This window comes from Neovison vison, chromosome 5 (genome assembly GCF_020171115.1).
Source record: "Neovison vison isolate M4711 chromosome 5, ASM_NN_V1, whole genome shotgun sequence".
Lineage (NCBI taxonomy): Eukaryota > Metazoa > Chordata > Mammalia > Carnivora > Mustelidae > Neogale > Neogale vison.
The window spans coordinates 155556005-155572063 of NC_058095.1; the positions used below are offsets into that span (position 1 = coordinate 155556005).

Below are 16059 nucleotides of genomic sequence, written 5' to 3' on the forward strand. Positions count from 1 at the left end.
TCCTGTTTGTAGAGGCTCATAGTTAACCTGCATCGAGAGCAAGTTAGTGTCAAAACATCCTAGAGCCTAGAGCTCCTGTAACTTTCTGCTTTTTAAGCACTTTTTTGCCATCACAGGAGCAGAGGGATTGGGGTTTGGTTTTGCTTTGCCTGCTCTTCCCCTCTCACTCCCTTTAAAGAAATAAAATGTTACAGTTTCTACCAAAGGTTCATTGCCTTTCCCACTGGCCTGCAGCTGGTGGGTGGGGGCCTAACCCTATGCCTGTTTGTATGTTTAGCACCTGTTTTCGTGTTAGAGTTTCTCAGCCTAGACGCTGTGGATATTTTGGGCCGGACGGTTCTGTCCTGCGCCTTGCTGGGTGCCTAGCGGCTTCCCTGTTCACTCCACACAGCAGCTCCACCATCCCGGCCCCCCACACCCTGCCCAAAGTGCCTCTAGACATTTTCGAATACCCCCCAGGGGGCAAAACCACCACCAATATATAGCCATAAAATCGTTTCAATAGTATCCTGTTGTTCTGAGTATTTTTTAAATTTATGTAAATGACTTTATATATTCATATTCTCCTGTGACTTTCTGTGTTCGTTCAGCTTTGTATTTTGGAGATTTATTCAGTAGATCTAGTTCCTTTATTCCAGATGCTCATATAATAGTCCTTTATAGGACAGAACCATTTATTAATTTATGTCCCTACTTCTGGACAGTTACTTTTTTTTACATTTTCTTGCTTGATAATCCTAATCAGTGCTTCATAGAACACCCTCCTAACTGCCGCCTTGGGCACCTGTAGCTGCCTGGAAGTGAAATTTCTGGGTCATAGACCAGCCTCAGTTTTACTCGGTCCAGACTCGTTGCTGTCCACACTGTGCCAAGCTACACTCTCACTGACAATCCGAGTCTCCGTTTCCTTCTCGGCTTCCCCTTACTTGGTGTTGTTAGGCATTTTATTTCTGCCAGTCTTGTGGGTGAGAAATAACCCACTGCTGCTTTAATTTGCATTTCCTAATCCCAGTGAGTAGAACATCTTTCCTTTCCTGTATTGACTCAGGCTTCCCTCTTGTGTGAATGACCTGTTCCTGTGCACTTGAGCGGGAACACGTGGGGATGAGGGGCGCTGACCGCCAGCAGAGTGAAAAAACCCCTGTATCGCTTTTGACTCCCCCAAAGCTTAATTACTAATAGGCTGTTGCTGACTGGAAGCCCACCAATACCCTAAACTGTACTGTGTTCATCCGAACGTTGTGTATAGGTCGATCTGCGCAGTTCAAGCCCATGTTAAGCACCTGCCTTCGGCTCAGGTCATGATCCCAGAGCCCCATGTTGGGGCCCTTCTCTGTGGGGAGCCTGCGTCTCCCTCTTCCTCCGCCTGCCACTTCCCCTGCTTGTGCTCACACACTCGCTCTCACTCTCTCTGTCCAATAAATAAAATTAATAAAATCTTTTTAAAAAGAACATACTCTAGCTCCATCCTTGTTGCAAATGGCAAGATTTCATGCTATTTTACGGCTGAGTGATACTCCATTTATAGAGAGATAGAGATACAGATAGTCCCTTGATTCATACACCCACCCCGCAGCTCTATCCATTCATCTCTGAGTGGACACGGGCTGCCTGCAGATTTGGCTATTATAAATAATGCTGCTATGAACATAGGGGTTCATCTGTCCCTTTGAATTAGTGGTTTTTGTATTTGGGGGTAAATACCCAGTGGTATGATTACTGGATCATAGGGTAATTCTGCTCTTAACTTTTTGAGGAACCTCCGTACTATTTTCCACAACGGCTGTACCAATTTGCTTTCCTACCAGCAGTACACAAAGGTTCCTTTCTCTACACATTCTTGCCAACCCTTGTTTCTTGTGTTTTTGATTCTAGCCATTCTGACAGGTATGAGGTGATACCTCATCATCGTTTTGATTTGCATCTCCCTGATGATCAGTGATGTTGAACATCTCTTCATGTGTCTGTTGGTCATGTGTATGTCTTCTTTGGAGAAATGTCTGTTCATGTCTTTGACCTTTTTTTTAAAATTGGATTGTTTTTTGGTGTTGAGTTGTGTAAGTTCTTTATATATTTTGTATACTAACCCTTTATCAGAAATGTCATTTGCAAATATTTTCTCCCGTTCAGAAGGTTATCTTTTAGTTTTGATCATTTTCTTCACACGCAGATTTTTTTTTTTTAGTAGTCCCAGTACTTAATTTTTTTATTTTATTTCCCTTGTCTCAGGAGACATATCTAGAAAAAAACTTGCTACAGCCAATGTCAGGGAACTTACTACCTATGCTCTCTTCTGGGATTTTTATTGTTTCAGGTCACACATTTGGGTCTTTAATCCATTTTGAGTTTATTTTTGTGTTTGGCATATGCAAGTGGCCCAGTTTCATTCTTTTGCATGTAGTTGTCCGGTTTTGTTGAAGAGATTGTCTTTTTTCCATTGTATGTTCTTTCTTCCTTTGTGAAGATTAATTGACCATGTAATTTTTTTTTAAGATTTTATTTATTTATTTGACAGAGAGAAATCACAAGTAGATGGAGAGGCAGGCAGAGAGAGAGAAGCAGACTTCCTGCTGAGCAGAGAGCCCGATGCGGGCCTCGATCCCAGGACCCTGAGATCATGACCTGAGCCGAAGGCAGCGGCTTAACCCACTGAGCCACCCAGGCGCCCGACCATGTAATTTTTGATTCATTTCTGGGCTTTCTATTCTGTTCCATTGATCTATGTTTCTGTCTTTGTGCCAGTACCATACTGCTTTGCTTACTACAACATTGTAGTATACCTTAAAGTCTGGAATTATGATACCACCCGTTTTGTTTGTTTGTTTGTTTCAAGATTGTTTTGGCTACTCAGGGTCTTCTGTGGTTCCATACAAATTTTAGGGTTGGCTGTGAAAAATGCTGTTGGTCGCTTGATGGAGATTGCATTAAATCTGTAGACTGCTTTGGGTATTATAGACATGTTAACAATATTTGTTCTTCCAGTCCATGAGCATGGAATATCTTTCCATTTCTTTGTGTCATCTAAATCTTTAAGTTTATTTTTAAAATAAATACATATTTTTTGCATATAGTATGAAGTAAAGGTTTTAATTTCTCTTTTTCCATAAGCCAGTTATCCCACTGCTGTTCATTAAGTGGTATGTCCTATTCCTGCTGACCTGTAATGTCTGCTTTATCATAGACCAAGCGCTAATGTCCACTTCTGATTCCCCGACACTCTCTCCTGTTTCTTTGCATAGTGTGTCAGGTTCTAATGCCACTCTACTTACTACCATCTAATAGTCCATTAGGACTGGTGCTGGGAGTCGGAAATCCTCCCTTATTGTACTTCTTCAAAATATCCATGTCTAGCTGGGCCCTTAATTCAACTTCATGTTGTCTAGTTCCACCAAAAAGACAACCACACACTTTTGAATTTGGAGTCTATAGCAGTTAGGATTGGATTTAGCGCCATATGACGGAAAACACAAAATAACAAAGTTTGTAAAGGCAGAAGTTTGTGTCTTATGTGGAAGAAGTGCTCACGTGGACAGGCCCGGCCTGGTGAGGCAGGGGCGTGACGTGGCGAGGCCAGGCTCCTCTCTGGCTGCTGTTCTGTCCTGGGTACAGGGCTTCCGCCACCCAGCCCCTGAAGGCTGCTTGAGCTCCAGGAAGAAGTAGGACCCCATGAAGTAGGACCCAAGAGGAAGGGCACCACTGACATCTTCTTCCAGAAGTCCCGTTTGCCCCTCTCTTTACATAGTACTGTTGGCAGAATCGAGTCCACACGGCTGGGCTGCAAACTGTAGGAACATGTCACACACACAAAAAAAACCCTGCTTTTAGAGAAAAGGGAATATGGATATTCAGACCCAACCAGTGGTCTTTGCTGCAGACTGAAGTCGACAGCATCTGAGCAGACCACGGTGTTGAGTCTTTGCAGAGAGGACTGTGCGGAGTCTTTTCACTTAGGTCTTCCAGTATTCTTCAGTCAAGTGTTTTTGGTTTTGTTTTTTTTTTTTAAAGACTTTATTTGAGAGAGAGAAAATGAGAGAGAGACAGTGGGAGAAGCAGACTCCCCGCCGAGCAAGGAGCCCAATACGGGACTCTGTCCTGGGACTCTAGGATCATGACCTGAGCCAAAGGCAGGCCACCAACCAACTGAGCCACCCAGGTGCCCCCTTCATTCAAGTTTATTGATGTGAAATGTTGGGCTCTGGGGGCAAAGGGCCAAGAAAGAAATCACGAGATGTCTTTGGTGCAAAAAAATGGTTGTTTTTTTTTTTTTTTTAAAGATTTTATTTATTTTTTTGACAGAGAGAGATTACAAGTAGGCAGAGAGGCAGGCAGAGAGAGAGAGGAGGAAGCAGGCTCCCCGTTGAGCAGAGAGCCCGATGCGGGACTCGATCCCAGGACCCTAAGGAGATCATGACCCGAGCTGAAGGCAGAGGCTTTAACCCACTGAACCACCCAGGCACCCCATACATGAAATATTTTTAAAAAGTAATAATAGGGACGCCTGGGTGGCTCAGTTGGTTAAGCGGCTGCCTTCGGCTCAGGTCATGATCCCAGCGTCCTGGGATCGAGTCCCGCATGGGGCTCCTTGCTCGGCAGGGAGCCTGCTCCTCCCTCTGACTCTGCCTGCCATTCTGTCTGCCTGTGCTCGCTCGCTCTCCCTCTCTCTCTCTCTCTCTCTCTGATGAATAAATAAAATCTTTTTTAAAAAAAAAGTAATAATAATACTGACGCATCATGGTGACTTTATCTCCAGGAATCCCTGTTTTGCCCTTGAGGCCTAATTTATTTGACAGGGATATAGTGACATGGCGTCAGCTTTCTTCTGTTAGTACTTCCCTGATACTTCTTTTTTCGTCTTCTTCCATCAAGTTGTCTGTGTTTTTACTGATGTTTTAGGCTTGTTGGGGGTGGGTAGGAGACATTTCAAAATAGAGAAGTCGTCCATGTATGTGTATCATTATCACTAGCGTATTTGAATTTCTTTGTACCAGTGTCTAAAACAACTTTGTATAATGTCTCTCTTTTTAATTTCCCTAATTTTTTTCAAATCTTTTTTTAGTAATATCTTTTTTTTTTAATGTCTTTCTTCTATATCTTAGTCATTTTAAAACTTCTGAAATTATAGTTGTTTTCAGATTGTTATAAATTTAGGTTCGGGGGATGCCTGGGTGACTCAGTCAATTAAACATCTGCCTCGGCTGAGGTCCCGGTCGCAGGGCCCTGGGACGGAGCCCCATGTCAGGCTCTCCGCTCGGCAGAGAGGCCGCTTCTCCCTCTGTCCTCCCCCATCCGTGCTCGCACTTGCGGGAGTGCTCTGTCTCTCAAATAAGTAAATGGATTCTTGGGGATCTAATCCTCCTATTTATTGCACATACGGAATCTCAGCTGTGATGGGTTTTTTCCTCGTGGGTTTTGAATTTTGGATTCTAAGTGACTCCCAGTCGGAGTTTTATCTGTAAATCCCGTGTAATCCCAGGGTGAGAGAGTGGGCCTCAAGTGTAGCCTTACATCTGCTTCTGCTTGGCTCCTCGGGGGTGCGCAGCCCTATCCCAGAACCAGTTCTTACGTAACTTTGATGGGCTCTGAAAATACATATTTATGTAACTTCATCAATTCATAACTGGTAATGAACTGGTAACTTCATAACTGGTAATTCATAACTGGTAACTTCGTAAACTGGCAACACATATTTATGTAACTCCAACCTCAGATTTCTCATTTCTGAATTCTCGGGCAGGCCAAGCTCCCTCAGCGCGCCTTTTGGATTTTTTTCTCATCTTCTCTCTCACTGAGGGTGTTGCCATTTGAGGCTTGTGCCTTTCTATAGGTAGTGAGCTGAGAGTCAGACCTCTTTCGTGAACCCGAACAGATGGCCATATGTTAGCAGGGTGTGCTCACCCCTTACCCCAACCCTTGCTCACTGTTCTGGTTTTCCAGAGCTTGTTTCTGGCACCTTGGGTTCTCCCTTTCTTCCTTTTGTGCTCAGCTATGCAAGTGAAATGTTTTTCTTATTTTGTTTGCTATTTTTAGATATTTCTAATAGGAAAAATTTCATGTTGTCTTAGTCTGTAATTTCCCTAAATCTAGAAATAGAGATTTAAAAGGATAAACTAAAATATTGGCAGATAGCTAGAAACATGAATTTTTTAAAAGCATTGTGCAGTGTGCACTTTTCTTCACATAGTGGCTTTTTTCTTCATTGATGACGTAGAATAAACAAGAAATGACTTTGCCATCGATCTCAGTCACCCATAGAGCTACTCAGGAGGCTGGTTCTGATCCCTCCCTGCTCCCAAACCTTTTGTCACTGTGTGTGGCTTTGCCTTCACATGCTGTACGCCATCGCTCCAGCTGGGTTTTATCTCCACCCGCAAACTCTCCAGTAAGCGTGCTCAGAACTTACTTAACTGAAAGAAGGAAGAGAGGGAGGAGGAGGGGAGGGAGGAGGAGGAGAAGAGGAGGAACGTTTTAAAGAGGCGCTGTGGAGGCGCCCGGTTCCTGGCGGCCAGCAGGGACTCTGCCTTCTCTCTGTGTCGTCTTCCCTGTCCCTGCTCTGCTCCTAGGGGCCAGAGGAGGTGGGACGGGGGTCCGTGGGGCTAAGGTTAGAACATCTGTGTGTGTCCTCCGTTGTCTTCCAGAGCCAAGTTGCACAGATACCTCTGGCAGTGCCATTACCTTCTTTCTCTGCGGGCTCCTCCCGCAGGCTGCCAGCGTCCCCCTGTCGGCCGGGGGGGCCGCGTGACGCTCCAGCCTTTGGATCGCTTGTGGTCAGCAGAGCAGTATGATATTGTCCCAACCTATGGGTATGACTTCATTGCAAGAGAAAGCCCTGCCAGGCATTCAGCCGTTTCTCCTTCTGTGTCTCATCAACGTGTACTGGTCTGTTTTTAGGGAGGAATAATCAACTGGAATCGTCTCTTCCCTCCTTTACGTCAGCGACGGAATGTAAACTATCAGGACGGTCGGCGGTCCGAGCAGCAAGCATCTCCTCCTCTCGAGGTTTCTGAGGAACAGGTAATCAGTAACACCGGTCCTTCCCTGAAACCTCTGTTTCCCACTTGAAGCCGTTTTGCTGAACGAGACTTGAAAGGCATCAAGCATATAAATACATATAAATATGAGCATGTAAAGATGACAGTTAAGCTGCTAAGGATAACAGTGATAGACACTTGGGCCTTTATTGGCTACTGTGGGAATTACAAGTTTGAGGAAGGTGTGATTTGAAAAAAAAAAATTGTGATCACTTATTTTGAAATCTATAATACTTTATACATACCGGAAACTACAACGTTTTTTCTCTCTAAGGGCTAGGAGAGAACAAGACAGGACAGAGAAGGAGTGGTGCTTCTCTGGGTATGGATTTTGTATGATTTTGACTTAGGAATCAGGTTTATGTTTTACATATTCAAAAAGCAAATCAACAATAGGGACAACCATAAACTAAAAAGCAACAAATAAATAACCCAACTATATTTTAAATAAATAACATAATCATAGGAGACAGAGAAAAATTAATTTTAGTGACTTTTGAACATAATATACCCTCAGTCTAAAGTAAAAAAAGAATTGCAAAGACATCTAAAGCTCTTTCTAGGGTTATGTTCACAGTAGTATGAGTACAGCAGTTCTGAAATTATGTTGTATTTATTGTAGATTTGAGCAAGTGAGGAAATAGGTTGATCTTACTGTAGAAGGAAAATACAAATTCAGAACAGCAGAGAGCAAGGAAGAACCATGAGGTTGGGTTGGAATTAGAGGTATCAGCATAAACTCATGATTTACTAAGTCTGTGTGTGTGTATGTGTGTGTGGGCATACATGTGTCTTAGTCTGTCAACCTAAAGCGATCAGAAGCAATGCCATCCCATTAGCACTGACCACACGTAGTGCCCAGATCTAGTTTCTAAATATGTTGGCCCACGGACAGAAGTGAGCCTCTAGAGAAATGAAATGGTGGATTGCAGGCCCAGGGTTGTGAAGGAAACAGAGGACCTGGACCACCGTGCAAGGAATTAAGGACGTGCTCCAGAACCAAGGGAACAGGCCCCCAGGACACCAGGGTCAGCATGAGGGGGTCCCACTGACCAAATTGGGCACATAAGATTTGGGTATCAAAATACGTAAGGACAGGGGCGCCTAGCTAGTACAGTCGGTTAAGCAACTTTTGGTTTTGGCTCAGGTCATGATCCTAGGGTTATGAGATCGAGCCCCACATCAGGCTTTCCGCTAAGCACAGAGTCTGTTTAAGACTGTCTATCCCTGCGGTGCCTGGATGGCTCAGTCATTAAGTGTCTGCCTCTGTCTCAGGTCATGATCTGAGGGTCCTGGGATTAAACCCTGCATTGGGCTCCCTGCTCAGCAGGAAGCCTGTTTCTCCCTCTCCCACTCCCCCTGCTTCTGTTCCCTCTCTTGCTGTCTCTCTCTGTCAAATAAATAAATACAATCTTAAAAAAAGAAGAGAGAATGTCTCTCCCTCTTCCTCTCCCTCTGCCTCTCCACTTACCCCCCACACGCTGTCTTTCTCTCTCTCTAAAAAATAAATAAATCCTTTAAAAATAAATAAGGATGGTACTTAATATAATCTACTGGATGGGGGGAATCTATGAGTTCATCCTGATATGAGGAAATATATGGATACACACACACACACACAGGAAAAGGAATGTAATAAGGGATGATGGACGGTAGTAGAAAATCATAGTTTTGCAACTATCAGAGCAAAAAATCAGTACGAATCATCAGTACACGAAGAAGAGCAGGCTGTTTGTATAATCTCAAAGTATCTCCCCACAAGTTGCTTATTACTTACCAGAGGAAAACAGTTAACTGTACAGTGGAGAAATCAGACACCAGCTTAGCGAAGTTATCAGAATCAGGAGACCAGTAATGGACCCAAGACAAATTGTGGGCGTGCCCTGAAGGGACACATCAGTTACGTGTTACAAGAGAAAATCCCAAAACTTCGATCATAAAGAAAGAGCAGATAAACCTGATTTGAAGGATATTATGTAAAATACCTGACCCGTGTTCTTCAACAGTACTAAGGTCATAGCTGTTCCAGATTAGAGCCTAACGGGCCTATTAACGACACGTCAGGCATGATTCCGAGCTGAGCTCTGTACCGGGAAACGTTCTTGGTGAAGGGACATGGTGAGAGTCCGTCCATGCAGCCGCACTGTGGATTAGACCATACTCGTGTATCGACGTTAAGTGTCAAGGACATGGCATCTCTGCGGACTGAGGTTAGGAAAGAGAATATTCTTACTGGAAAGTACACCTCCGGGTACCAAGGGGTAAAGGGGCATGGTGTGCGCGGCTTCATCCCACCTGTTGTAGAGACGGAAAGCGGCTGCGGCAGAGTAATGGTGATCTGAATGAAGAGTAATTGGGCTCTTTCTGTTGTTCTTGAAATTTCTCCGTAAGTTTGAATTATTTCAAACTAGAAAGTTAAAAACATCTGTGAAAGTAGTTCAGGGTATTGCAGGAACAACACTTCTAAATTTCCTTCTGCACGTGTTGCTTTTTTTTTTTTTTTTAAGATTTTATTTATTTATTTGACAGATCACAAGTAGCAGAGGGGCAGGCAGAGAGAGAGAGAGAGAGAGGAGGAAGCAGTCTCCCTGCTGAGCAGAGAGCCCGATGTGGGGCTCAGTCGCAGGACCCTGGAATCATGACCTGAGCCGAAGGCAGAGGCTTTAACCCACTGAGCCACCCAGGCGCCCCCGCATGTTGCTTTCTTATCAGACAAATAAAGGGCAGCATTTTGTAGCTGGTCACAACGTCCAGGCTGTCACCTCCTCTGTCCCCAGACTATGCCAAGGTCCCTCAGACCCAGGGCACCCGCTGCCACCCTGGATGAGGCCCCCGTAAACGCCTTGGAAAGAAACGAGCTGACTGTGCCTGATGAATCGATCCAGCTTTTCCATAATCTCACAGCTTCTCACTCAGGCTGATCGTTTCAGTAGCTCCTCGGGCCTGAGAGGTGGAGGAAGGAGTCCATTCTCTTCCTCCCCCAGTAGAGAATTTCTAGAAAAATGGTATTCCCATGGATAGGAAAACAACCCAATAATTCAGCCTTTTGTAAGATATTGATGGTAACAAATTAAAAAATAAGCTGCTACTCTTCAGTTCAGGTAAAAGGTAGAATTCTGTTCTCTTACTGTTTACTTGCCAGAACCACAAGTCACATTCCTCACAGAGCAGCCGTTGAGGGTATGAGGTATTTAAAGGTGAGACCGTTCTTCGTGTTGTACTTTGAAACAAAAATGTCAAAACACGGCAATCAGGAGAATGTGTGTGATTGAAGTCTTCAGGGTGTTCTGATGAATCACTCTCCTTGATCCTTCCAGAAGGACAACAGGTTAACACGTTGTCAGGATCCGTTTCAACAGCATTTACTTCCTTGCTCTGGTGTGAAGAGATGTAAATACATCAGAGGCTGTTGTTAACATATGCTTCCTTATTCAGTAATTTTCTAAACCTTGTTTCTTGTGTTTCTCGATTATCCTGAACATGGCCATCAGTCTGTCATTTCGTTAGATGTGTTCTTTCTTCTCCGGGAGTTGTTTCTTAGGTCGACTCTTGGCAGTTCTTGTGAGAGGTGTTAGCCAAACTGTAAAAGAGAAAAAAAAAATGTTCTTGCCTTCAGGATGTTTACAGTAACATTTAGAAATGTGTATTTAATATATATAATCTCTTGGTTAGTTTGTTGAGGCTAGACACTATCTAAAATAATATTTGTTAGTAATGTAATCAAATAGCTTGAATGAACAAGACTTCTTTATACTCCTTCAGTTAAATGTGCTGTATCTTCTTTATTTAAATATCAGAGTCATGCTATTTATTGCATTAAGAATAATTTTGGGGATGCCTGGGTGGTTCAGTGGGTTAGGCCTCTGCCTTCGGCTCAGGTCATGATCTCAGGGTCCTGGGATCGAGTTCTACATTGGGTTCTCTGCTCAGCAGGGAGCCTGCTGCCTCCTCTCTCTCTCTCTCTCTCTCTGCCTGCTTCTCTGCCTACTTGTGATTTCTCTGTCAAATAAATAAATAAAATCTTTTAAAAAATAAAAAAACATTATTTTTAAACCAAGAACAATAAAAATGATTGAGGTTTTTCTGATGTAAAAAATATATATATTCCGGGACTTTAATGAGTCCTTTAAGATAGGAAAGCAAGGACTATGGTAAGAAAGAAGGTGCATCTCTTATCAAATCTAGTAATAGTCAGACATACAGCCATAGAAAAATTTTGCCACTTTTTCTGCTTTTGCTGTTGTTAAGTTTCTGGCTTCTTAGTTCTTCCCAACCTACTTTTACTGTTTTTCAACAAGTGGACCCACACATTTGCCAGTTCATCATCCTTTGAAGATGCCATCCCAGCCCCTCTTAAGAATGTGTCAAAACCAAGTGCTACCCTTTCACAACTCTTTTTAATAGTACAATGCACTCAAATGTCTACTATGTTAAAAATGAGTGTAGACATTATTCCATTTCTCTTTCTTTCTTTCTTTCTTTCTTTTTTTTTTAAGATTTTACTTATTTATCTGACAGAGAGAGATCACAAGTAGGCAGAGAGTCAGGGGGAAGCAGGCTCCCCACCAAGCAGAGAGCCCGATGCGGGGCTCGATCCCAGGACCCCGAGATCATGACCCGAGCCAAAGGCAGCGGCTCAATCCACCGAGCCACCCAGGCGCCCCTCTTTTTTTCTTTTTAGCCAGAGATTCTCATTTTACACCTCACATAACTATGAAATTTTTGTCCTATTAGCATCCTATTTTTTTTTAAATCAAAGGAGGAAAAAAACTCACTAAGTTTGTCTTTCTCAAACCCTCCCAATCTTAGAAAACGGTCCTTCAGTGTTTTCTTAGCGGGATACATGGGTAAAATTGGACCAGGAAGTTAAACGGGACCAAACCAGAGCTAGGACTCAACAGAGGGTAGAGAAACTGCTGCGGATCTCCATGTCCCCCTTTCCAGTCACGCCTCTTTTCCTCCTCATCGGCCAAGAATCACCACCCGTCTGCTCCCGTCGGAGCTGCCCTCCTGTGCTGCAGAGCCCAGGGTGGGGAGCCCGGCCTGGAGACAGGGCTAGTCGCTCTGCCCAGGTGTCCTGGGGCCAGGGAAACTAAAGCAAGGACTGCCAGCGGCATGTGTCAGCCTGGGGTGGAAAGTGCCTTACATTTGGGGAAGCACAGGGGCGAGAGGTTGGAGCGGAGGATAACCTGAGCGGCCGGGCAGGCTCCCCAGCGTGCGCCGTGCCGTGGGAACTCCCACTTCTGCGTTTCGGACATCAGGAACCGTGGGAGGATCTTACACGGGGCGTTGCGTCACTGGGTTTCCCTGGACGGTAGACTGCAGTGGAGGGAGGAGCCTGTCAGAACTGTAGTGACGTGTGGGACTTCTTCCCCTGCTGCCCAGGAACTGTGCTTTCAACTGCTCGTGAGACTCCTGCCCCGGTGAGGTCTGTAACCGCTAGTATGTTTGTAACACCCAAGGCCTGTCCTAGGGATCCCGTTCCTGTCCTCTGAAATGTTCATTGACCCAAGCAGAGAGAGAATGGCTTTCAGCACCGAAACCCTTCAGTCTCAGCTGGAAATAGCAAAGCACATTTAGTCTTAGTGAGGTTCTCTCCTCTCTCCCCATCTCAGGAGTCTTCGCCGGAGTCCCCGGAAAAACCCACCTCAACTCCAAGTACTCAGACTTATGCAGACCACCCCCTCGCTGACATTTATTTGGGGTACCCTTTGCACTTCTGCTCCGTGCACTTAAAATTACAGTGAGTTGGGAATTGGTCCAGCAGTGACTCAAATCTTGTCTGTGTTCCCTGGTGGAGGTGAGCCCCGTGAGGGCGAGTGCCATTTCTCCCCGTTTCCCCCGTGGCACAGCGCCCGACACACAGAGGGTTCGCAGCAGTGGTTAGAGCGGGGCCGAATGGGAAGGTGTGGTCAAAAACCCTTGTTTTCCCCTCACAGGTGCGTTAGAGAGTGGTCGGACGTCAGACTTTTCCATCTGAATGCCTAGATGAGAAATAGGTTTTCTACGGGAATACCAAAGCTAAAGGTGTTGGGATGAAATGTTGCATGGCACTCAAATACTTAACCAGCTTTTGGGGGGGCCTCATTCTGCTGGGTATCCTAAAAGGTACAAACAGTGGAACTCATCCAGTCTGTCACGAGGGCCTCCTTGGTACCAAAGTTGGAGCTAAACAGAAATGCAAAAGTAAGGGGCCTCTGAGCGGGTCTGTAGCCTGCGGGAGCGTACGATAACCAGTGACCGTTCAGTCAGCCAGCGGCTGTGATCAGAGGGATTCGGCCCTTCCCAAGAGGAGGGGCGTGGTCAGGTGACCGTGGGAGAGGGGTGCACTGATCCCCAGGGGATCTAACCATGCCCCAGAGGTCACATGATCCTTAACAGCACAGGGGAGGGGAGGGCAAGCCGAGTCTCCCAGGACTTGCTCCCTCGGGGTGTGCATGGGGCCCTGGGCAGTGGCCCGCACGGACGAGCAAGACAGCGAGGGATTGGGTCGGGCTCCTCTGGGTGGGCATCACTTCCTGCAAGTGTCAGGATTTGGGAACTAAAAACCCCCAAAACCATTTGTTTTTGACACCCTTAGTTAAAGGGAAGTTAAAGAAAACCACAGTCCTACTTGAACAAAACAGCAGAGGAGCAGTTCACTGGGAAGAATTGCCATGCATTTCATTGGAATGAATGCCCTATTTCACTAGTCTGAATTGCAGGTAGAAGGCCAAGGTAGGGTTTCATTTATTAAACCTTGAGTAAGAGTCATCCTTTTTTGTTTTTTTTTAAGATTTCACTTATTTATTTGACAGAGATCACAAGTAGGCAGAGAGGCAGGCAGAGAGAGAGGGGGAAGCAGGCTCCCCACTGAGCAGAGACCCTGATGCAGGACTCGATCCCAGAACTCTGGGATCATGACCTGAGCCGAAGGCAGAGGCTTTAACCCACCAAGCCACCCAGGTGCCCCTAGGACTTTTTTTTTTTTTTTTAAAGGAAAGGAAAACCAATATGGGTTTATCTCCATCTCTGTAGGTTTCTTTTCTGGTTTAGCAGGGTCTCTCTTTAGAAAACATATTGCGGGAAAAACACATTTGGCCTCTTTGCCTGGCGAGTGCTCTCCTGCTCTGCCTACCCGTGGGCAAGTTCCCACAACCTGCAACCCGCTGGCCCACTGAGGGCCTCAGAACTTGACCGGAAGCCACTGACAGAGTCCAAGGGCACTGGGGGCACCTTCCACGTGGTGAGGCTAGAATTCCAGTGCCAGCCTCTCCTTGCTGCCCCTGTGTCAAACCACCTCTGAACCTTGCCTCTAGAAAGCCAGGCCTTCAGCTACAGAAAACCACACTGGTGGCGTTCCGTGCGGGTACCGTTAGGTTTTACAAATGAGCGCTGTGGAAGACAGGAAAGCATAACACATTCTCGGGATGTTAACCCGGCTACACCTGTTTCTTTTTTTTAAAAGAAATTAGAGAAAAGGATTATTTAGTTGTTTGGGCTAGAAACCCAGGAGAACTGTGTTCTGATGTTCTGTGGTGAGTTTTAGGCAGAAGCTTCCCGGCCATGCACAAGCAGAAGGACAGTATTTACTGTGCTCCAAAATGGAGAAGGAATGTTGAAAGAAATGCTTTCCAGAAAATTCTATGGGGCATTTTCTAAGTTTCCCGAGCAGACCGACTGCCGCGAACCCAGCCGGGCCCAGGCTGACCGAGACGCAGGGTGTGTGCTGGCCTGTGTGGCCCCGTGCTCTCCCCACCGTGGCCCCATTGCTTTATATACTTTAGCGTTTTGGGCCCTGTTCGTTGTTGGTCAGTTCATTAAAGAACTCATATACTAAACTGACCCCTTCTGTTACCACTACTGGGCACTTCCGTGTGCCAGGCTCTGTGGTTCTGTGTTGGGGGGGAGGGGACACACAGCAGGCGTGGTCCCGGCCCCCCCAGAGCTCGCCGTCTGCCAGGAAAGATGGGCAACACCCGAGTTACCCAGCCCAGCCCACTGCGGGCACCTTGCACGGAGCCTCGCAGCCGCTGAGAGAGTCTGGGGATCATTGCTGAATTAATGACACTTCCGTGCGGGTGCAACTTGATTTAAACTGATCAGGGTGTATTTTTGGATTTTTATCTAGTCAAGACCTACAATTGTTACACTGACATTTTCTCTTCCCTTGGCTGTTCTAATAGCTGAACTAAAAAGACAGGAAGCAGCCCGTAGAGGAAACAAATTGGGTTTTCAGTGAGATTTAATGTGTTTTGTGGCTAATACATATGCTGGGGATAGGGAAGGAGGTAGACTGAGTGTCTGTAAATACTGTGATTTTATAATCATCAGAATTTAGCATTTGCTAGAATTTATACAAATATAAGTTTTTCTTAGCATCACAAATAATATGGGCTTTTGTTAGAATTTTATCCTTACCTTTTTAAAAAGATTTTTTTCTATCTTTTTTACTTAGCTTGGGCTCACCACATTAGTTTCATAGGCCAGTTCTTCTGTGGGCTGATTAACCACTAGAAATGTGTAACAGAAATCATTCTTGGCTTATGTTTAAGCGTGGCTGTATTTGTCTATGATAGGAGACGTATGTGAGGGTGAACTTCGCCCCAAGCCAGCGTTTAACCGGGTCCCTGGCCTCGGGGCAATAGCACAGCCTTGTCCCTTGATGGCAGTGTCCAGGGGGGCTGCCTGCGGCCCCGACGCTCTCCCCCAGCTGCTCGCTGCCAGCCGGGGCTCCCAGCAAACACGCATGTATTGGATTGTTGTGACAGACACATCAGTTCTTTGGCCAGCAGAGGATATAAAACGGGTACAGATAAAGCAGTTACAATGAGTGCTGAAAGCAAAACCCGAGGGTGGTTTTGTCAGGGGTGGGAACCTCTGAACTGAGGCCCAGAGGGTCGGTGGGGAGCAGCCGCGCCCCGGCCCAGCCCCTCTTGGGTGGAAGAGACTCGTCACAGCAGCAGCGCTTCCCGGGCACCTGTCGGGCACCAGGTAGCAGGCTCGGCCCTTCCCACCAGTGTCGCGTCCCCACGCTGGGGCCACAGCGCGA

General features: G+C 45.8%; 1 protein-coding gene across 1 annotated transcript in view; it reads left to right on the forward strand.

Annotated features, from left to right (window-relative positions):
* The window catches only part of UBAC2 (UBA domain containing 2), a 178117-nt gene that overhangs the window by 156571 nt on the left and 5487 nt on the right, over nucleotides 1–16059 (forward strand). The window contains exon 8 of the mRNA XM_044250026.1: nucleotides 6889–7011. Coding sequence (XP_044105961.1) covers nucleotides 6889–7011 — 123 coding nt within the window. The remainder of the gene's footprint in view (nucleotides 1–6888; nucleotides 7012–16059) is intronic.